Genomic DNA, 20,609 nt, shown 5'->3' with positions numbered 1-20,609 from the left:
ATGAGCAACTGCACTGCAGGAGGCTCTAATGAAATCTCCATCTCACATGTTACACAGGTGTCTGTAGTACTCTCTTTCCCAAGCTCCATCTTCATAGCAACAGGAGGAGACCCTGGGCACCTTCTGGTGTAGGTGGATGGAGTGACAGAGGAAGCATCTTGTTTCCTTGACTCCATCATTAATGATTTTATTCTGTGTTCCCTTGAGCAGCAGCTGCTGCCACAATTAAATCTTCTAACCTAATGCCAGTCATGAAACACAATCTTCTTCCTTACTGCACTTCATCAAGTGCAGGGGACACATAGCTGCAAGCTGTCATACCAGCACTAGTTGAAGCCTTTATCGCAGCTTGTACCCCATAGACAGGCTCCAGCCCTCACTTCCAACAGAAGCAAAGACCTAGAGGAGAGCAAACAGGACTATGCTGGACCTCTCTGCAAGACCAGGCAGGCATCTCCTCCAAGGGAGCTCTGCTCCCTGTGCAACAAAGGGAGGGGGCAAGCTGGTATCCTTCACCTTGCACAACCACCCTCTTGCAGCTGGGATCCAGGATCTTGTGCTTTAGGAGGAACTTGTGCATTCCACGAGGGGTTGACTGGGCTTGTCTGACTCATGAAGGAGTCTGCCAGCATCTCATTCTCTACTGCAGAAGCCCATGCCTGATAGCCTAAAGCTGGCACCCAGCTTCAGCAGAAACTCACCCCTGGGTGGCAGTGTGCCTCTCTGTCCCTTGTCCCTATCCTGCGAGCCGTGAGTAGCACCTGCAGCACGCTGGTACTCTTTGGGGCAGCAGGGAGCTCGGGCTGCGCAGGGAGCGAGGAGCCCGGCCCTGGGCGGTGCTGCCACCTGCCGTTCGTGCTATGCCTCCTCCTGCACCTGTGAGAAGCGAAATGCCCATTTTTAGCACTATTTCTGGCAGCGTAATTACCTTGATGTAGCAGGAGCAGAAGGAATAAGGCAGCTGTGAGTAGTGCCACATCTGTGACCTTTATAAAACTCTGATTGTGACAGCAGAACAAGCAATAGAAAGACCATCTCTTATACACATCTGAATAAATACAGCCTGCGTCCTGCAGGGTGCAGCCAGGCATGGGGAGAGGCAGGGCAGTGTGAGTAACACATGCAGCAACCAGACAATCACAAGCAGCCGACGGGGCGTGTGACGACACAGATGTGTAGAGGTTCACTCCGACCTGGCTCCGGTACTCAGAGAGTCAAGGGAGCGTCGACAGGATGTGAAATGCGTGAGGAGACCCCAGGGGCAGCTCACCGGAGGCAAAGAGCTGGTGGGTGCGTGCCCCCCGGTGTGCCATGCGTGGCAGAAGCAGGCAGAGTAGCCCAGCTACATCTCTGTTTCTGCTAAGAGGCTGTCACCGAGGCCTGACGTCATCAAGACCATCTGGGAGCTGGGATCTGCGGTGAGAGGGAGAAAACAGTGAGTTTTTGGGGCTGCGGGAGGACATGGAACTGCTCTCCAGATCCAGAGGTGAGGATGAAAAACTGCAGCCCTGCAGAATGGAAGCAACGTGCTGAGAGGATTTGAGGATTAAGTAGGAGCTGCCCAGGTCACGCAGCTAATGGGGCGGGGGTTGGTGGGGTGGGGGTCACTATTATGAGATGCCTCGGCAGAGAGAAGTTAGGAAGGTAAAGACTGCTGCAAGAGACCAGAGCTAGCACCTGTATTTGTTGTGTCCCAGCAGCATGGGGTACTTGGCTGTCAGGAACATCCATCTCTCCCCCCTGCACCTTCCTAACATATACATGCAGTTACTGGTCCTGCTGACCCAGCTGTGTGTTTAGTCAGCTCTTCCCCTTTAAACCTGCATGTGATGAATAGAATCTTTTCAGCTCTAAAGCCAGCGTTCAGCAGGGATGAGCTGACAGGCAGCCCACTGACTGAACCCACCTAGGGTGGTGGCACAGCCTTCCCAGGAAGGCAGCAGGCAAGCAGACATTTTGTGGCAGCAGAGGTCTGGAAATTCTGACTTGCTGTGTTGCATGAACAGAGGGTTTGTGCAGCTCTCCTCAGCCTGGCTCCAGGAAGGTAAGGACAGCTCTCTGGCCTTGCAGAGAGAGCCCCAGCCAGGAGTTCAGCAACTCTTCCCAGGCCAAGTGACACTGATGCAAAAGGATGGGCATGCACACCAAGTCAGAAACCAGAGTACCATTTTCTCGTCCAAAATACTTCACAAACAGCAAGAAAAATTGTTTTTCCTGGTTGCGTCGGGGGAGGTGTTTAGTGCCCACATGCTTTGGGTCCAGATCCTACACATTCAAAATTGCTGTGGGGAATCTGTTACTAAAAACTGGGTCCCAAAAGTGGTCAGAGCTGCCAGCAAAGGAGATTTATGGCTCTAACAGCTGAAGAAACAGATGTCCTGAGAGTGATTGTGCTTGTCTGCTAATCTGCTAGTAGAATGGGGAGGAGGAAGGAAGGTTAATTAAAATTTGAGGTAGGAGGGAAAAAAAGAAAAAAAAACAACTAACAAACCAACAGGATCATAATGTAGATATGACAACATACAATATTGTGTACACACACAACAGCCTATTAGTATTTGCTCTATATACCTATATTACAAGCCACTGCACAGACAGGCTGTGGTACCTGGCTAAACTCTCACAAGCTTAGGCCACAGGGACAGGATCCTGTGCCAGTTCTGGAAGCAGTGAGGAATGACATGAGTTTTGGATAGGATATCTGGCAAAGACCCCTGAGATTTCAATGTTCCTGCCCTTGTTTTAAGACTTTGCACAAAGATTTTATTCCTGCAGCATCAGGAAAAAGCCTCTGAGATACTGTTCCTACTCTCTGCAGCAGCCGCATTGTCCTTGGAAGTTCCTTTTCCAAGCATGGCTCAGCCCAACACTATTAAAAATGAAGGTCATAGCTGGAGGCTGTCTGGATTCCAGCTCGCAGGGGTAAGGGACAGATACCACTAACCAACCCCACTCTGAGAGGTAAGTGGCACTAGGAAACACCCCAGGCACCCCTACTCCTTTCTGCCAACCCCACCATGCCAGGCCTTAGAGCTCTTACTGTTCTGGCAGATCCAGGGGTTCTTCTCCCTGGCTGTGACTTCACGAGCTTCCGTTTCCTCTTCTTCCTCGCCCTCTGAGAGCAGGTCAGAGATCTGCTGCTGCAGCTCCGGACTGATGTTGTTCTCTGACAGGATGAGTGTCCGTAGGGCTGTGGGGTAATTCTCTACCATGTCTAGCAAGGTCTGAGCAGAGAGAAATAAGCAGGCTGACAACAAGCATAAGCAGCAGCTAGGTTCAACAGCAAGAGTTTCAGCACCATCTCCCTGCAAACTCCAGCCCTCCTCTTTTTACCTCCACCATCCCTTGGCTTTGACCTCCCTTTGCCAGACTTTCTAAGAGCCTGAGGACTTCCCATCTTCTTGTGGGAAGAGCTGAGCCTAGATATAGAGAAGGGGACTGCTCTATACTCTGTTGCTCCCACATACCCAGCCAAGTCCTATCTCTCAGGGGAAAGCCTGCTACCATGCCTTGCCCCCATCTGTACACAGTGCTTTAACTCTGATCCTCCACTACAAATTCACCAAATAGAGCTGTGTGACTTTTCCCTGCTGACTTGAAGGAGGCAAAAGAGCTCTAGGACTAGAGCTGTGGCTTCTGAGCTCCTCCTGTGGCTTCTGAGCTCCTCCTGTGGCTTCTGAGCTCCTCCTGTGGCTGAACGCAACAGGATAGGGGAAAGCAGCAGCAACATTTCAAGGTGGAAAGGAAGGAAGGTGTTCTGCCTCTATATAGATGGTCAGGACCTATGTCCTTAAGACTGCAACGATGATGTGAGAGTAAGTTTTCCTTACCTGGGCTGATTGGTTGGTGAGTCCTGTTCCCTCCAAATCCAAAACTTCAAGGGTTCGACTGGAGGCCACAGCAACAGCAAGCATCCCTGCTACTTGGTCACCTATAGGAGAAGCAAACCAGGGCTGTGAGCAGTGCCTGCCTTCACTCACATACAACCCCTGCTCTTGTGAGGTTGGGGCTGTCATGGAAACACCCTCTGCAAATTTCTGCCATTGGACAACTTCCAAATCTTGGCTACCTCAGGAAAAAAGAAAGTTGTTAACTGAGGAAAACTTATTTTATTCGCCAAGGAACTGCATCTGCCCACATCTCCTTCCTACTGAAAGGTGTGAGGACCTTTCACCTCCCCTGAAAAGGATCTCAGATGCACAATAAGGACCTGAAATAGCCTAAGGGAAAGTTAGAGCGTGGCTGAGGCCTGTGCCAGCTAATGGGCTGTCACAGTGGAAAGAGGGGGAGACTTCTGGATTGGGTGCAGCAGAACTGGGAGCATTAGAGATCAATACCAGTGAAGGAAAGAGACCCCAGGGTGTTCTCTTGGCATTTCCTGGGGACATAGGACTGACACATCCTCTCCTGAGGAAAACCAGGCTGACACAAGGTCAGACCCTGGGGTCTTTGCTGCTCTGGAGGGTGACCTGGTCTGACAGGGTCTGGTGAGGTGGGAAGTGCCCAGCCCATGCCTGGGTTAGGGAGGCATGGCCTGGTCTCCTCCTCACCACCTCACAGTAGAACTGGAGAGAGTTGGTTTCTATGGCAACCCATGCCAGGCTCTCCTCCTCCCCCTGCTCCACAGAAAAGAGAAGGGAGGAGCAGGGGGCTGTAGGGCCTCTGCCACGCTGATGTTGGGCCCTGGGGCTTCAGGTACAGGGAAGAAGTGAAGGGTTAAACACAATGACAGATGCAGGCAAGCCACTAGCTCCTTTCTGCTCCTTCAGCAGATCTCATGGCCACATCCTCATTACTGTGGGCACCCGGCAGGGAGAGCTCACTGCTGGGGGCCAGGCAAGACAGTGCAACAAGCTGTCCTCTCCTACTGGTGACACTGCTGCCCATCAACAGCTGGGTTTCCAGCCACCCACCAAAGCAAATAGCACAGATACAGACAGGTGGGAGCACAGTATCCCTTGGTTCCCAGCTTACCCAGGGGGTTGTAGTCCAAGTTCAGCACTCGGAGCTGGGAGCTGTGAGCCACAGCAATGGCCAGGCGGCCCCAGCCTTTGCTTGTGACACCGGGGTTGGCACTCAGTGTCAGCTCCTTGAGGCCTGGAGAGGAGAGAGAAACCAAACCAGAGCCTGAGGGTTACCAGAGCAGTCAGAAGGGAACGAGTTCAACTAACTAGGAGATGTGTCTCCTGTACTCCAACAGACTAAAGGGTTTGGAGGAGGTGGCATGAAGTGACAGATCAGCAAGGATCACAGGGACAGCCTACACCCAGGAGTGATGACAAACTAAGATAACAGAATCAGTGGCACTGTGAACATGGGCAGGCAAAAGCCTGGGGAGAAGAAGTCAAAATCACTCTGAATGCCAGGGAGAGGGATGGTATTACCCGGTACATGATAGTTCCCCCTTTAAGTGGGGCCTCAGAGCTCTAAAGATCATCCTCTGTAAAGATCTGAGCTTTAGCACTGAGGCTCTGACCATCTACACACTCCATGTGTGCACCCACATGCAAGGATAATTTCTGGGTGCGGCAGTAAAGCCAAGAGTGGGGTTAGGAGCACACCATGTATTTATCTGTGGTGATTATCAACAGGCTAGTGCGAAATAAGAAATGAAAAACCCAAGTTGTTCCCTCCTCCAGTATCAAGCACTCCTGTCATGAACCAGAAGCAACCTGTTGGTCCCTGAGCGACAAGCTGCCTGCAGGACAAATGATAGCAGAAAGCCTATGGGAACTGCTCCTCTATCACTTGGTTTTTCTGCTTTACATGAGTTGGGAAAATAAGTCCCTCAGCCCAAGCTACAGAGCCTGCCTCTCCCAGGGCTGAGGATTTTGGCTGTGTCCATCTGCTCCATGTAAAGCTCCACTGGCTTCCACAGCCCTTGTGCTTACCAGACTTAGCCCCGTCAGGCGGCAGGAGTCCACAGATGAGGTTGATGCCTTCATCACCCAGCATGCAGTCTCCCAGATCCAGAGCCACCAGCGAGGGATGGATGGAGAGTGCAGGGTTGAGGAGAGCCAAGCCTGCATCCGTCAGGGGACTCCCATGGAGACTGCAGAGGTAAAAGGGAAATCACCACGGAGGAAGCCCAGGGGCTAGCTAACCCCACCGGGAGGGAGAAGTAGAGGAGGATGATCCTAATGTCAGATGGGGAAAACGTGCTAGGAAGGCCCTGCAGAAGGGCTCGGCCAGCAGCTGCAGAGGCACTCCTCTTCCAGCAGGGATGAAGGGTAGCGGAGGACACCGGCAGGGCTCAGGGAGGTCCTTCCCAGCACCGGGGCCACCCAGGTTTGGGGAGACAAACGAAACCACGCCAACCAGATGGGAGCAGAGTTAGGTCCCCAGGCCCGGCGAAGGGCAACGGATTGGTGTCTGCAGCGTCAAGGACGCTTCTCCTCGCGCCGGGGCCGCCTGGGAGCCTCCGTCCCCACCGGGCTGGGCAGACCCTGCCGGGCACCCGCCGCTTCCCCGCTACTCACAAGAGGGACTGCACGGAGCGGTTGGTCTTCAGGGCCTCGGCCAGCTGCTTGACGCGGTTGATGTTGGAGACGATGCCCAGGTTGAGGTTGAGCTGCGCCAGGGAGCGGGACTCGGCCACCCCCCGGCAGACGTGCCCGAAGTCGCGCTCCGAGAGCTGGCAGCCGCGCAGCGACAGCAGCCGCACCGAGTTCTCCCGCAGGCTCTCGCAGATGTCCCGGATCTCCGCGCCCGACAGCGTCTCCCCGGAGATCTGGATGGACCCCGGCAGCATCTTCCGCCCGCTCGGGGAGCCGCAGCCCGCCTAGCCCGCGGCGCCGAGAGGGAGCCGCGCTGCGCGCTGCGGGCCGGGGCGAGCGCCAGCGCCAACGCCGCCGCCACCGGGCGCTGCCGGCCCGGCCCACCGCGGCCCCGGGGGCGTCACCGCGCAGCCTTACCGGCGGCCGCCGGGCCGCCCCGCTCCCCACGGCGGGCGGCGGGGCTCGAGGGAGCCATCGGCGTGGGCTGATCCGGAGCGGTGCCGGAGAGGGAACGCGCCGCGCCGCACCGACCCGCCGCTTCAGCCGGGGCCGGCGGCTCCCGCCCCGCCCGCACCTGCGGGGCCGCCCCGCCCCCTCCCTCCTCCCGCCCCACGCACGGCGGCCCCGTCCCGCCCCGTCGGCCGCGCCGCCATTTTGTGCCCCGCCGCCACTCGAGGCACGCGACGGGCGTCTGCCGTCCTCTGGTGCCGAGAAGAGGGGGTGCGGCGAAGTCCCCGAGAATGGGCCGAAGCCACTGGGCCATGGCGTGCCCCGGGCTGGGCAGCAGCCGCCCGTTGGCTTTATCTGCTGAAACCCACTGATCCTCAGTCTTGGTCCCGGCACGTGTGGCACAGCGGTCTGCAGGTCAGTGTGAGCCGTGTCTGCTGCTCTAGGGCAAGGCGGGTCGGGGCCGAGGGGTTTTCTGAGTGGGATCGCAGCACGTCGTACGTATGGAGGGTGTGGTGGAAAATAGGGCTCGAGGCTCACTGCTGTCCCTTGGTACAAGGCGGGGTTGGAGTTCTGTTGGCTACTGCTGGAACGAGCTCGTGTGGGGTGGATGGCCCAGGGTCAAAACCTGGGGCTGAGCTGACAGAAATAACGATGGGAAAAGGGGTGAAATGCTGCCTTCCGCAGCTGGTTGTATCATGGCATGAAGGTGTGAAAGCCTGCGCACAGCAGAGGTGGTATCGCTGGCGTTGTAAGGAGCTCTGGGCGGATTAATTGAACGTGACTTCCTCTCACAGAAGTAGGGCAGCATGTGAAGGGTTCTGGGCCACAGCTGGGTGCACAGAAGAAGGAGAAGAAATGAGGGCATCTATCATCCTTCCAGTGGTTTTATTCCTGCAGCAGGGAATGATGTATGCTGGGGTACAGCATGGAAGGAGGGGGTTGGGGATGGACGTGTCCTCAGGTGGCAGCAGCGTGCCTCAGCCTCATGGTAAGGGAGCAGACCTGCCCCATGTCGCATCCCCTGCCCGGTGCAAGGAGGTAGCTGGAAAGCGTGAAGGGGGTGGGGAAATGCTGTGGGTTTGCTCAGCTCTGCAGCACACAGCCTGATGAGAGTTGTGAGGGATGTTTATGATGCCATTTTAATTTTCTGCTATGGATCAGGGAATTGCTCTTTTCCACCTTCTTGTAACGCTGTACTTGGAGAGAAATATGAAGCAGGGCCTCTGTTGTTTCAACTCCAGTGAGCTGAAAAAGGAAGCCAGTGATGTGGAAATTAGGTTAAACCACATAAGTAGGCAGCTTTCTGTACATAGCTAATCTGTTAAAGAGGAAGCCAGGCTGCTGTACATGGCAGGACTCGAGTGAATTCCAGTCCACTGGGTAACTAAGGGACAAACCCAGCTTCCTCTGCTTTGCTTGCAGGCCGTGCCATGAGAGAGGAGGGGAAAAATAGAATACGGAGGGGGTTGTTAAGCAGTTTTCTTCCTGTGAAATGGAGGAGCACCCATTAGCTGCATGTTATGTTCTGGTTGAGACCAAGGGTGAGCAGTAGATGAGAAGCTGGACTCTGATGTCAACTCTGAGGCTTTGACTGCAGCCAAATGTAGGCATCACCATGCATGTTGCATTTCCTGTTGTGCGTGGGTGCTCAGGCTTGGAATTACATCTGCACCAGGAGTGAACCACAACCTGGCAGTATACCTGTTCTGGGATATGAACAGCAGCTGTCTGCATCCAGCAGTGCAGTGCCGGTGATGGTTTTCAAAAAAGGAGTTCCTGATCTCTGAAGCCATTAAATGGTTCAAGTAAGAAGACAATCCTGTATATTGCAGGGCTGCAAGTGGTACAGAGTGAATGTCGTAGTGGTCTGCCTGAGTAACAGCTGCTGATCAGCACAGGTTGAGTGGAAGACTGCACTTAGTTTCTCTTGACAATCACCTCCAGGCACTAATTAACCCATGCTTCCTTCAGCAGACTAATATTAGAGAGGCAGTTGGAAGAGAGCCCCTGGGATATGTCCCACTTCAGTTGACAGCATCGGCCTTGAAGCACTGCTTAGGGCATCAGCCTGCCTTTGAAGCCCTAGTGATGGCATCTTCAGTGCCTATAGTCAGGTGCAAGAGTACATCAGGAAGATGAATATCCTACCTTGCTTTATGCTCAGATACATTGGGATTAGTGGTAAAGGAGCAAGTTGTTCAAAGCTTGTCTCATTAAGCCTCACCGAGGGCTTTGCGGAGGCAAACTTGGCATTGGTATGTTGTCTAGAGCTAGGTATTACTTCCTTGTCATGTGCAGTTACCCAGCAGGTATGAGGAAGGTGATTTATTGTTTTTCTGCTGGGGCATGGAAGATGAGAGCTGATCCCTTAGACTGATGCCATTAACAGTAACACATAAATAGGGATAAACAGAAGCAGCTACGGAAGCAGAACTGATGAGCAGCTAGAGTGAGACTGGACATAGGGAAGAAGACAAATGGGAAAACAAACAGCATACCTGTAACCCAGAACATAACTAAGGTTACCAAGTGCAACAGCAATGGACTGTAAGAAGGGTTGGTCTCCCAGGTACTGCAGAGGAGAGGAGACCACAGCATGCTTCGATGTTTTACCTTCCTCTTTCTAATGTGACAGCCTCATATTTATTTCAGCTTTAATTAAAAGGGCTTACACAGTTCTTGTAGCATTACCCTTTCTCAACAGCTGCAAGTCTGACGAATTACTTCAGATTTGCTGCAGGTGAGAAGGGAGAAACTTATTTTAGGTTTCCTGCAAAAGCCATGGCAGGAAACAAAGGCATTAAAGGTGGAGAGTGTCTGGCATGATGGGGATGTAAGGCTTGTGCTGATAACTAGAGGACTTGTGTAAGACTGACCTGCCCTCCCACAGGGACCTGACTAAGGCAGTGCTCAGCCTGCTCTAAGGAACTGCGGCACACATGCGTTTCTCTGCAAAAGCATGTCCCCCTCTGTTAGCAAAAGGAAAAAGTCTGAATCTCTCAGCAGAGCACAAAAATTCTGGTGGTAGAAAATGTTTCAAGCTTCAGCTGCTGCACGGAGGATGACCTGGGTCTGAGGAACTGGAGCAGAGCAAGTCCCACAGCATCTGAGAGGGTGGTTTGTTATTACTCTTGTCATCTGTCACTAGCAGACAGGACACATAAGCTGCACACGGAGAGCATGAAGACTTCTCTCGTAGCTCTCCTGTGCTTTGAGTAAAAACACAGGTGCAGCTTTGTCGTTCTGACCCAGTTAAATGTCAGGGCATAGAAAGGGAACACAGGTCTTCTCCAACGATGCCCACAGATCAGCGGTGTTATTTTGTCCCTGTTTTTCTTCTTGTCTGGAATTTTTCTAGTGGCAGTCATCTCTTTCTCCTTTCCTTTCCCCCTGCCTGCACTTGAAAAAAACAGACCCATTCTGTGCTGCCAGGGCAAGAAGCGGAAGTCAGAAAATTAGAAACTAACCTCCCATGGAGTTGTAGTGAGGGGAGTGCCAAACTTGTAGACTTACAAACAAATTCTTTTAAGTTTGAAAATAATGGAAACGCTTGGTGCTGAAAGTGGCTTAGTTGCTCCAAGAAACTAATGAAAACATGGAGGTTGCTGGCCCAAATAGTGTAGCTCATGCTCCCAAGCAACTTGTTCTTGTTCAGCCAAAATAAATTGGGGGCTGAGGGGGAAAGTCAGAGAGTGTGTCTACTGTGCATGTATTAGCAGACTAACTTTGTGCTCTTTGAAGGGAAACAAATGATGAACTCAGGAATAAGCAACAGGAGAAAGGAGGTCTGTGACTGAAATGCTCAAGTCATGTCCAGTGACATTGTTGTAACTGAAGTGATGAGCAGCCTGACTGCAGTAGCTGGCACTGTTTTCCTCTTTTTCATCACACCTTGGCTTTAGTTTCGATCTTATCGACAGTACTATCCTCTCCCACTAATAAAACAAAGGGGAGTGTAGTTCTTCATGCTACCTGCCTTTTGTCTTTTCTCCAGTATGAGTGTCAGCTTCTTAGGTGTGGCTCCTTTCTTCCAGGAGACTGAAAGCCAGAAACCAGCCCACAGCTTAACACTCAGACCAATGCGGGAAGACTACAGCTGAACTGTTCAATTGTGAGCTACTGCAGTGCAGGTAAGTCTAGCTTGAGCTGTTCTACTTACTTCCCTATCCTTACTGGAGCCTCCTTGCTCACAGACATGCTGACTGCAGTCAGAACTGCTATCCCAGAGCAACTTGGTTAGAAGGGCAATAAAACAAACAGAAAGAAGGTGTGAAAGCGCAGGGACAGATACGTTTCTGACGTACAGAAGTACGGGCAGTGAGGTGATATAGCAACTTGACCAAATGGAAAGAAAGGGATCAATCTGGAACATGACAAGGAAGAGAATATGGTTAAATATCATAATGTTTCTTAAAAATCTACAGTGTAGCTGAAGTCCTTTTTGGGCTATGGAAAAGCTGCCCAAGACAGGTCATTTATCCTGAAACACTTGGAAATATGACAACACAGAAGTGCAAAGAGTTATGCTTTGAGTCTAGATAAGATAAATCAAGGCATAGAGACCCCACAACACTCTCCCATTACATAAGTAGGCTCAAACATAAGGCATCATTCAAAACCAACATCAATTTAATTCTTCCCTCTTCAGGACAGGAACAGAGCAGACAGTCCTGGGGTTACATGAGCAAGCAGAAAGAGGGGTAAGGTACTAACCGAGCTAGGAAATCCCAGCTAAACATGCAGGCAATAGAGCCACTCTACTCAATACAGCCCAGATCTGTGTGGGTGGAAGAGCATAGTCCTCCTGAGTCACAGAGGTGCTGTCCACACAGCTGTGCAGAACTGCAACCCAAAGGACAGGTCCAGGAAGGCAAAACAAAACTCTTATCCCTGCTGTTCCATTCCTTTCCTAAGAGGCAGCAGGCTACTACAGCCCTATGCAGCCCTGAAAGTAGTAAAGGAAGCAAGTCCGAGACTGTGCAATTACAGGGTCAGTGCATTGGCTTTGGCTGTTGTATTTAATACAGCACTGGAAACAACTGGAATGTCTCTGGCAACTCTCTGAAAGGGTGGCATGTTGGGTCCTTCCAATGTGTCCAGGATACCTGCAGGAAACAGGAGAAAGAGGAGAGTGGCAAGAATTAGTTCAGAAGCAGGTGGTGTGTTTCTTCTTGTTTTTCTGTCTGGCAGTGAGTGGCAGAGCTCAGGACTTGGAGGCAATGGGAGGAGACATCTTGCCCCTCAAGAATAAGCAGCAATAAACACCTCCATCCGGAGACCACAGCATGCAGATCAGAGTTTATCCTTGGGGCATGGCAACGTGGATCCTTTCTCTTTGAGGGTGCTAAATCCAGCCCCTTGTCATTTGACCTGAACAAAGACTGCTAGGGGCTCTCCTCTGCCAAGGCAGCCTGGCAGATCATTTCCCAGCTCCACTCCAGCACATAACCTCCTCTTAGACCAACTGTTTGTTTTCATCTTGAGATATACCTGCAAGGCTTATATCAGGAATTGCAGTTGGAAGTGCAATATGGAATTTTTATCACTGCAATGCAATATTTGGCAGGAAGTGCACATGCTGATGGAAGTGTTCTCTACTTCCTGTCAATTACCCTCTCAAGACTGTTAATCAGTCCTGGAGATCCTTGAAGAAAATTGCTTGGAGTATATTCTCCCATATTTCATTTGCTGAGAAGTTGCATATTAGAGCTGAGAACCTTGGCCATGAATAGGGAGCCAGGAAAGAACAGTGTTTAGCTCTAAAAGGACTTGTGATGCTATGCCAGAATTATGCAGATTTCAATATATATATATTTTTTTTAAAAAAGGAGAACTAATGGTTTAAGAGAAAAACAACAAAACAAAAAGACCACTGAATCTGTATAGCCTGATAGAAAGTACTGACTGCAGAGGATGCAGCTTTTGCTGTCTGTGTTGTGCAACTTAAGATAATAAAGGTGTTAGGTAAAGAAGGAAAGACTTTAATGACATATTTCCTGATCAGAGTAAAGCAGCCTGACTTTCGCAAGGTTCGGGAAGGGACTGGACATCTGTATAAGAAAAGTAGTCACTGCTTTAACACTTCACTTGTGGGGAAAGACTAAGCCTGCTTGCAGCTTGTCTTGAGTACTAGAACTGCACACAGAGACTACCCCACGTTAATATGCTGACCTGCTTTGACATCTGCTAACAATGGTAGTGCTAGTCACTCTTGGGCATGGAACTGGCCCAGATGCCCTTAGGTCAGTTCCAAACTGCCCATCCTTTCTCTCTGAGAAAGGAAAAAGCACCATCTCCTCCTCCCTCACATCTAAGAGGCACTGCCATTGTGTTTCCCTTGCTTACCTTCTACCACCTTGTGATAAGCGAAGTGCAGATAGAGGAGGAAAAGCATATGCAGAGCAGCAAGAGTTCCACACAGAATGAGCCGCTGGGTATGCCCCACCGTGCGTGACACCAACACAGCAACCTAGGAGAGAAGTAGAGATGAAGAGACTGGATAACTGCAATATCAGCCTCTGGCATTGCATTCAGGAGCACACAGGAGGATGGGCTAAGTAGTGAGAGCCGGTAGGAACACCACTCAGAGCCTTTTTCAGAGTTGGCACCAAGAAATTCTGAGTAATCTGACTTTGTTTTGGGTAGATGAATCTTGCCCAGTTTCACCAGGTGTTCAGGAGGCTCAGGCAAGTCTCTGCAGCAGCAGGGGACATAAGACAGCAGGCTTCCTGCAGCTGTCGAATGGGTGAGGACAGTGAGCCAGGCAACACACTAGTAGCCAAAAAGATCCAGAAGCATCAGGCTGTTCTTTAAGCACCCTACCCAGCTGTGGAATCACTTGCCTGGCCCAAGGAACAGAAAGCAAGAAACACCCTCCTCTCTGGGCTGCCTGTCACTTACCATTCGAAGTGTAGAGAGTCCACCAACGACTAACCAGAAAATATAGAAGAGGGAATGGAAGTGGATATTATAGGTGACAAGCAGAGTGATGCAGTGTCCAAAAAGGCCATAGCCCTGGCAAAACAAAGACATTCACGTTACAGTTGTCACCTGCACACAAAGGGTCGTTGAACAATGAGCAGCCTATACTTGCAATGTTTCAGCAAGGCAGTACTTCACAACTGCACACTCCATGCTAGTATGTTAACCAGCACAACAGTTTTAACAGCAGCTCACACCCAGCCAGTCTGTCTGAAGGATTCACAGGATTGTCAGAGATTGCAACAATCTAGGAAACAGAAGGAAAAAGCCTCTGATCCCAGAAAAATGGAAATCTCCCTAAGTGGGAAACTTGCAAGCAGAAACAGCTGCTTTGTGCCATCTTTGTATGGGACAGGTCAGGTCCAAAGAACATCTTGGATTTCCAAGTTGTCCCAGTGCAACAGTATTGTGGTCATCCAGGACCACTAATTTAGAAAGATGTTTCCAGGTTTCTAGGAAAAGCTCACAGGGCACCCTCCCTCTGGAACACCATACAGCCAGCATCTATCCTGGGGCAGCCCCATCCATACGTACCAACAGCGACAGCATCTGCACCATTGTGATTTGGGCATTGCACAGATATGCCAGGAAATAGATGAAAGAGGAGACTCCCAACCAGTAACCAAAGCAGGTGCCAATGGCTGTGCCCATCAATGTGCCTTCCCTCTGTGGAGAAAGCAGCAGTATGAAGAGAACTCAGAGAAATAGCCTGCTAGCACCTAAGTCCCACTGCAGAGAGTACCCAGAGCTTTCATAACATAATCAAATAGCTGGCTTAACAGCAGGCAGGTTCCCCATGACCTACACCCCAACTCTCCCAGCAACACAGCATCAGAACTTTCTGATGCAACTTTCCTCCCCTCTCCAAACTAAAAGGCTCTTTTTCAGATCAGATCTGCTGTTGTGATACGGAAGAGGTTTACTCTCCCTTTCCAGTGTCATTATGGCTATCCCAAACCCGATCAAACAGCAAATTAATCACTGAGACTCGCCGTACAATGATAGTGTCTGAGGTCTTCATCCCATGCAAAAGGATGGCCACCAGTGTGAAGACCAGCATGAGAGGTCCATAAAGTTCACCTGCGATCTTCTACATGTAAAGAGAGAGATGGGAAGGTTTGGTTTGTGCTCGTGTCTTCCAGGCTCTCCACCCTGAGTGGCATAATAAGTATCTTGGAGAGTATTATCACCTGAGGAGCATCAGCAAAGCCACTGCTGACAGGAGCCACACAGAATAGGCTGTGTGATGAGTCAGAGTGGTGTTAAACAGGATGCAAAAACAGGTGAAATCTAGAGTTCTAGAACTGTACCAGCATTAAAGGTAGCAGGAAGGTAAAGGCAGCACTGGCACAAGCTCCGCAGGGCAGTGGTCACAGCAGCGAGCTTGCTGGAGTTGAAGAAGCATCCAGACACTGGCCTCAGCCATATGGTCTGATTTTTGGATGCTGGTGTGCGGAGCCCAGAGTTAGGCTTGGTGAGCCTTGTGAGTCCCTTCCAACTTGGGATATTCTATGATTATGATTCTGTGAGAATGGGATTTGGAACAACCATAGGGAAGGGTTTACTGATATTTTGAGGGAGGTGAATATCTAACAAACTTGGATCCTAAATAACACAGACTAATTAAATTTGAAGGGTCTCTCCTGAACAGTCACTCAGGCCATGGGGTCTGGTTCAGTGAGAGAGAACTCACCTGTGGGAAATTGATCATCTTCACGGGAACCATGGACTCCAGCAATCTGCATTACAGCAAAGCAGGGAACTGCATCAGGAGAACTAATAAGATGCTTCAAAAAGCAACAGATCCCATACACCCACTGCCAGTGCTTCCTGCTGTGACTCGTGGGGGACAGACAGCGCTTTTAAAGGGTTACACGAACTAACTAAAGGAAGCTAGTCGGGGGCTGGCTTTGCCGGGAAGGATTCACAAACCCACCGCTGTGGGGGACAGCCGGCTAGGCAGTTCCAGCCCCGCGCGTTCCCCGCGGGCCCTGCCCACCTGGTGCGCACTTGGACGGGCTCCACGTCGAAGTAGGGCCGCAGGATGTCGATGTTGGCGTAGAGGCTGAAGGCCTTGGAGGCCTGCCTCTTCCCCACCTGCCACATCTGCGGAGAGAAGGGCCCGTGCAGCAGTGGGGCCGGGGGCGGCGGGGGCGGCCGCGGGGTGGGAGCACGCTCACCTGGTCGGCCACCTGCCGCCCCAGCTGCCCCTGCAGCCCCTTCATGCCCAGGAACTCGCCGTCCTCCTCCCCGCCGGCCCCCGCCTCGCCCTCCGCCTCCTCCTCCTCCTCCTCCTTCATGCGCTGGTGCATCTCGCCCATGTCCTCGAAGCTGGAACCCGACGTGTCGTCCATGTTCTCCATGTCGATGACGGCGGAGCCGCCGCCCTGCTCCGGGGCACAGACCGTCAGCGCCCGCCCGGGCCCCGCTCTCCCCGCCACGGCGCCCGCGCGGGACGGCCCCACCTGCACGTTGTCCTCAAAGCCGCCCCACTCGGCGGGGCCGCTCCTGCCGCCGCCCGGCGCGGACATAGCGCCCGGCCCTGCGAGCCGCCGAACTCGGGGGAGGGAAGGGGATGCGGATGTGACGGTTCCGCGGGCGCCGCGCCGGATCTCGCGAGAGGGCGTGCGGGTGGCGCCGCCATCTTGTGTGCGGCAGGGCGGCGCGGCCGCGCCTGGGCGGGCCCGGCCCTCCTGCTTCCGGCGGCGATGGCGGCCAAGCGGAGCACGGACGAGATGCGGGAGCGCGTGGTGCTGGGCGAGTTCGGCGTCCGCAACGTGCGTAGGGCGGCGGGCTGCGGGGCGGCTCCCGCCTCGTCCCCCGCTCCCTCACGGGCTGCGCCTCCCGCAGGTCCACACCACCGACTTCCCCGGCAACTACCCGGGCTACGACGACGCGTGGGACCCGCGGCGCTTCGAGGAGGTGAGTGAGGGCGGCGGCGGCGGCGGGGCCCCGCGGTCGGCTCCGGTGTGACGCGGCGCGGGGCCCGTGCAGGCGTTCCGCGTGGACGTGGTGCGGGAGGAGGACGGCCTGCTGGAGTTCGACATGGTGGGAATCGACGCGGCCATCGCCAACGCCTTCCGCCGCATCCTGCTCGCCGAGGTACCGCGGGGCTGGGGCGGCTCCTGGGGGGAGGGGTGGCGAGAACGGGGCCGGTGCGGGTGGATGGCCCGTATGTGGGTACTGTGGTTGGCGTCTTACCGCCTTGGTCTCTTGTCTCCCTGAGGTGCCAACGATGGCTGTGGAGAAAGTATTCGTGTACAACAACACGTCCATCGTGCAGGATGAGATCCTGGCACACCGCCTGGGCCTTATCCCCATCCGGGCCGACCCTCGACTCTTTGAGTACAGAAACCAAGGTGAGGGTCTCGGGTCAAACAACGGTGGTGAGTGTGGAGCCCATAATGAGGAGCCAGGATCACACCATAGGATCATGAAGGGACTTCCGAAGACCATCTGGTCCAAGATGCAGTGAACAGGGACACCTACAGCTAGGTCAAGTGCACAGAGTGCTGTCCAGCCTCGCCTTGAAAGTCTCCAAGGACAGGGCATCCACTGCATCTCTGGGCAACCTGTTTCAGTGCCTCACCACCCTCGTTCCACGCTCTCACTTTATATCTAAAGTAAATTTACCCTCTTTAAGGTTCAACCTGTTTCCCCTTGTACTATCAGAGCAGACTGCTGTAAAGTCTGTCCCTTTCTTGCATGCCTTCTTTTGGTACAGTAGGGCCACTTCCAGGTCTCACTGCAGCTTTCTCTTCTCCAGGCTGAACAGCCCCAGCTCTTTCAGCCCATGCTCATAGGTTAGATGTTTCATCCCTTGGATCATTTTTGTGGCCCACCTCTGAATGCACTTCAACAGAGCAGAAATGCAATGCCATGAAAATACTGTTTTGCCCTTTCCAGGAGACGAAGAGGGGACAGAAATTGATACTCTGCAGTTCCAGCTGAAAATAAAATGCAGCCGGAATCCTCAGGCAGCCAAGGAATCATCTGACCCAAATGAACTGTATTTCAATCACAAAGGTGAGAACTCTTTTCTGCCTGTCCTAAAAGTAGATGCAGATTTTTGTTTTTTCTCTTGTCCACTTTTTTCTTTTTCTCTCTTGGGATTTAGCCTTGTGAGCAGAGACAGCCAATTCCCTCACAGTATACACAGCTTACTTTTGCCATCTCCAGTCCTATACAGGTCAGCAACCTGTTTTCTGAGGCAGCAGCTGGCTGACGTTTGTGGCTTCTCTTGGCAGTGTACAGTAAGCACATGACATGGGTGCCCTTGGGGAATCAGACAGACCTCTTTCCGGATGCTGATTTCCGACCTGTCCACGATGACATTCTCATAGCACTGCTGCGACCTGGGCAGGAAATAGATGTGCTCATGCACTGTGTCAAGGGCATAGGTGAGTGCTGGGTCTGGGAGCAGGTGTGCTGGTGCTTGCACTTGAGCACAGCTGCGTGATGGGAAACAGTGGAGAACTGGCTTGACCCTGAGGCCTGCCCTTACCCTTAATTCTTAACTCTTTGTGCAGGTAAAGATCATGCTAAGTTCTCTCCTGTGGCCACAGCTAGTTATCGACTGCTTCCTGACATTACTCTCCTGCAGCCTATTGAGGATGAGGCAGCTGAGACGTTACAGAAGTGCTTTTCCCCTGGAGTCATTGAGATCCAGAACATCAAGGGTATTTTCTTCTCAGCTGTAAAGTGCCTTGTTTCTAACAAGTTTAGCAGAGACTGAGTAGAGACTAATAGACACTGTAGCCAAACCTTGTAGGGAAAAAAAAACACATTGTGATGTTGTCTTGCTGATCAACAACAGTTTGTGCTATTTTGAGCCTGGTTGTATTGGCTGAGCAGCTGTCACACACAAATGTTTTTAGTGATGAACTGAGATCTCTGTGAAATGCTTCGGTGTGTCATGCCTGTCTGTAAAGTCCTGTGGTACTTGTTTAGATGTCTGGGTAGCAAGCTTGCTCTTTGTAGCAGCTGAGCATGGAGAGGACTTGTGTCCTGCCCAGGAGTACATACAGGCTTTGTGTTTGGCTTGGAACTGTTCAAGAAAATGAATTCAGCCAGGCTGGAGTTTTGTGTTAGGGATGTGCTAATTCTTCTATATGTGGCTTTGATGCCTCACCTGCTTGAGGCTTTTGTGACCCCAAGGTACCCATCTGCTGCCGCTGCCCACCTCGTTTTGTTTTCTCCTTTTAGGAAAAAAGGTGGCAAGAGTAGCCAATGCACGGTTGGACACATTCAGCAGGGAAGTCTTCCGACATGAGGGTCTGAAAAACCTTGTGCGCCTAGCAAGAGTGCGAAATCATTACATCTGTAAGTGGTCCATTTTCTGTAGAGCAGAGAGCCCTATTCTGCCTTGTGCAAACAAGCAGGGGCTGGCCAGTATGTGTACTTAGGTCTCGGTCTCCCACTTCTCCCTGGCATAATAGGTCTTACTATGTTTGTATTCCTATGGGGAGCTACTGAGATTGTGGTTTGGTGCAGCTTTGGGGTAGGTTGTGTTTGTGCTTCTTGACGGCTTATTTCTTCCAGCTGCAAAGGTCTGGCTTGCCAGAAGTACAGCATAAGGGAAGATGAGGGGCAAATGCTGGAGCCAGCTGCAAGCTGAAGCTGTGCAATGGCCCTGCTGACTTGTATCTCTGTGCAGTTTCAGTGGAGTCGACAGGTATCTTGCCTCCAGATGTGCTGGTGACTGAAGCCATCAAGATACTGATGGGAAAGTGTCAGCGTTTCCTCAATGAACTGGACACGGTGCCTATGGAGTGAGCAGGCTGTAGCCAAGAAGCAGAACCCTGTGCTGCTGTTTCGGGCTTGCCCTGGCCTGCAGGAGTGGTTCTTCTGCCCTAGGCATAAGTTTTGAGATGGATTTGTTAAGAGCCCTTGGACCATCTCTTTGAACTTGTTTTGTGTGTGATGAGCCTCAGTGAGGAGATGCACTAAAATAAAAGCTTTCTTTTACCTCTGTCTGCTTCTGTGCAGTTAACAATTGTGAGACCGTAACATACAAAAAAAAGTGGCAGCAGGTCTGAAGCTGAGTAGTAGTTATTTTAGATTGCAGGCAGTGTGTGAAGAGGACCAATAAGGCAGTGTAATACAGCTCTAAGCAGCAGGCCCATGAGAACTTAGTAAGTCACTGCCAGTTTATGTCCATTTTGAAGATGTCTCAGACTAGCTGTGTGGTAGCTGTGTTTTCTTATAGTACTGGGCTTCTTTGTATAGTAGAAATGATGGGGTTTAAGAACATGCTCTAGAAAAACTGATTGTCCCTGTTATGTATCTCAAGGTAAGACATTCCTTTCCAGGCATTAGTTTTCACCACCTTCTTCTCCCTTTCAGTGACTTTTTTGGGTTGTGGTAAAAGGCAGATGTCTATTAAACGCCTGTCTCTACCAAGGGAAGCCTGGGATAACATGCAAGGTTAGCATCGGGGTGAGCACTGCTATGCTGGAATTCTCTCTGGGCAAGCTGATAATGTCAGAGAAGGGCTGTGAGCAATGGTGCGTTCCAGCTACGTAAGGTAATCTGCACTACAACACTAGGATCAAGTGTAGCAAATCATACTTTCTGCCTGTTTCACTGTGATATACTTATTCATACCATATGCATTGTTATAGGTCTTGGGGTGGCTACACTGTAGGGAATGCTGTGTTCAGGGCAAGGCCAGTGATGGTC

General features: G+C 51.8%; 3 protein-coding genes across 6 annotated transcripts; 1 reads left to right on the top strand and 2 right to left on the bottom strand.

Moving 5' to 3' along the window:
• Positions 1-968: 968 nt before the first annotated feature.
• Positions 969-6,852, bottom strand: LRRC73 (leucine rich repeat containing 73). The gene is made up of 6 exons (XM_031593677.2): positions 6,480-6,852; positions 5,892-6,052; positions 4,975-5,097; positions 3,831-3,931; positions 3,041-3,224; positions 969-1,413 (listed from the first exon to the last, which is right to left on the bottom strand). Exons 1-6 carry the CDS (start codon positions 6,749-6,751, stop codon positions 1,343-1,345), a joined length of 912 nt encoding a protein of 303 aa, XP_031449537.1. The 5' UTR covers positions 6,752-6,852; the 3' UTR covers positions 969-1,342.
• Positions 6,853-7,147: 295 nt separating this feature from the next.
• On the top strand, positions 7,148-19,896 carry POLR1C (RNA polymerase I and III subunit C). Of its 4 annotated transcripts, none has more exons than XM_031593657.2 (10): positions 7,148-7,361; positions 10,985-11,077; positions 16,779-16,850; positions 16,923-17,030; positions 17,155-17,287; positions 17,835-17,954; positions 18,176-18,328; positions 18,458-18,607; positions 19,134-19,250; positions 19,585-19,896. In XM_031593657.2, exons 4-10 carry the CDS (start codon positions 16,974-16,976, stop codon positions 19,701-19,703), a joined length of 849 nt encoding a protein of 282 aa, XP_031449517.1. In that variant the 5' UTR covers positions 7,148-7,361; positions 10,985-11,077; positions 16,779-16,850; positions 16,923-16,973; the 3' UTR covers positions 19,704-19,896. The 4 variants fall into 4 exon arrangements, with proteins under 4 accessions (XP_031449517.1, XP_031449499.1, XP_031449492.1 ...); XM_031593639.2 differs by having other exon boundaries at positions 10,982-11,077; XM_031593632.2 differs by lacking the exons at positions 7,148-7,361; positions 10,985-11,077 and adding an exon at positions 16,546-16,705 and having other exon boundaries at positions 19,470-19,597.
• On the bottom strand, positions 11,559-16,551 carry YIPF3 (Yip1 domain family member 3). Its single transcript, XM_031593703.2, has 9 exons — positions 16,394-16,551; positions 16,109-16,315; positions 15,928-16,034; positions 15,622-15,667; positions 14,926-15,018; positions 14,463-14,594; positions 13,848-13,961; positions 13,293-13,416; positions 11,559-12,052 (listed from the first exon to the last, which is right to left on the bottom strand). Exons 1-9 carry the CDS (start codon positions 16,457-16,459, stop codon positions 11,931-11,933), a joined length of 1,011 nt encoding a protein of 336 aa, XP_031449563.1. The 5' UTR covers positions 16,460-16,551; the 3' UTR covers positions 11,559-11,930.
• Positions 19,897-20,609: the final 713 nt, after the last annotated feature.

Source organism: Phasianus colchicus, chromosome 2 (genome assembly GCF_987193195.1).
Source record: "Phasianus colchicus chromosome 2, bPhaCol1.hap1.1, whole genome shotgun sequence".
Taxonomy (NCBI): Eukaryota; Metazoa; Chordata; class Aves; order Galliformes; family Phasianidae; genus Phasianus; species Phasianus colchicus.
The sequence above is the reverse complement of the archived record's forward strand: the minus strand, read 5'-3'. Positions and strand labels throughout refer to the sequence as shown.

Bases quoted from the DNA above. Each gene is read 5' to 3' on its own strand.
- LRRC73 (XM_031593677.2), bottom strand. From the start codon at position 6,751: ATGCTGCCGGGGTCCATCCAGATCTCCGGGGAGACGCTGTCGGGCGCG. The intron at 6,053-6,479 runs GTGAGTAGCGGG...TTACCTCTGCAG, and splicing joins CGCTCCGTGCAGTCCCTCTT to TCTCCATGGGAGTCCCCTGA. The intron at 3,932-4,974 runs GTAAGCTGGGAA...CTTCTCCTATAG, and splicing joins CTTGGACTACAACCCCCTGG to GTGACCAAGTAGCAGGGATG.
- YIPF3 (XM_031593703.2), bottom strand. From the start codon at position 16,459: ATGTCCGCGCCGGGCGGCGGCAGGAGCGGCCCCGCCGAGTGGGGCGGC. The intron at 15,668-15,927 runs GTGGGCAGGGCC...GCTGTAATGCAG, and splicing joins CCCGTCCAAGTGCGCACCAG to ATTGCTGGAGTCCATGGTTC. The intron at 14,595-14,925 runs GTACGGCGAGTC...CTTTCTCCACAG, and splicing joins AGACCTCAGACACTATCATT to AGGGAAGGCACATTGATGGG.
- POLR1C (XM_031593666.2), top strand. From the start codon at position 16,637: ATGGCGGCCAAGCGGAGCACGGACGAGATGCGGGAGCGCGTGGTGCTG. The intron at 18,329-18,457 runs GTGAGTGCTGGG...CTCTTTGTGCAG, and splicing joins GCACTGTGTCAAGGGCATAG to GTAAAGATCATGCTAAGTTC. The intron at 19,251-19,584 runs GTAAGTGGTCCA...ATCTCTGTGCAG, and splicing joins AGTGCGAAATCATTACATCT to TTTCAGTGGAGTCGACAGGT.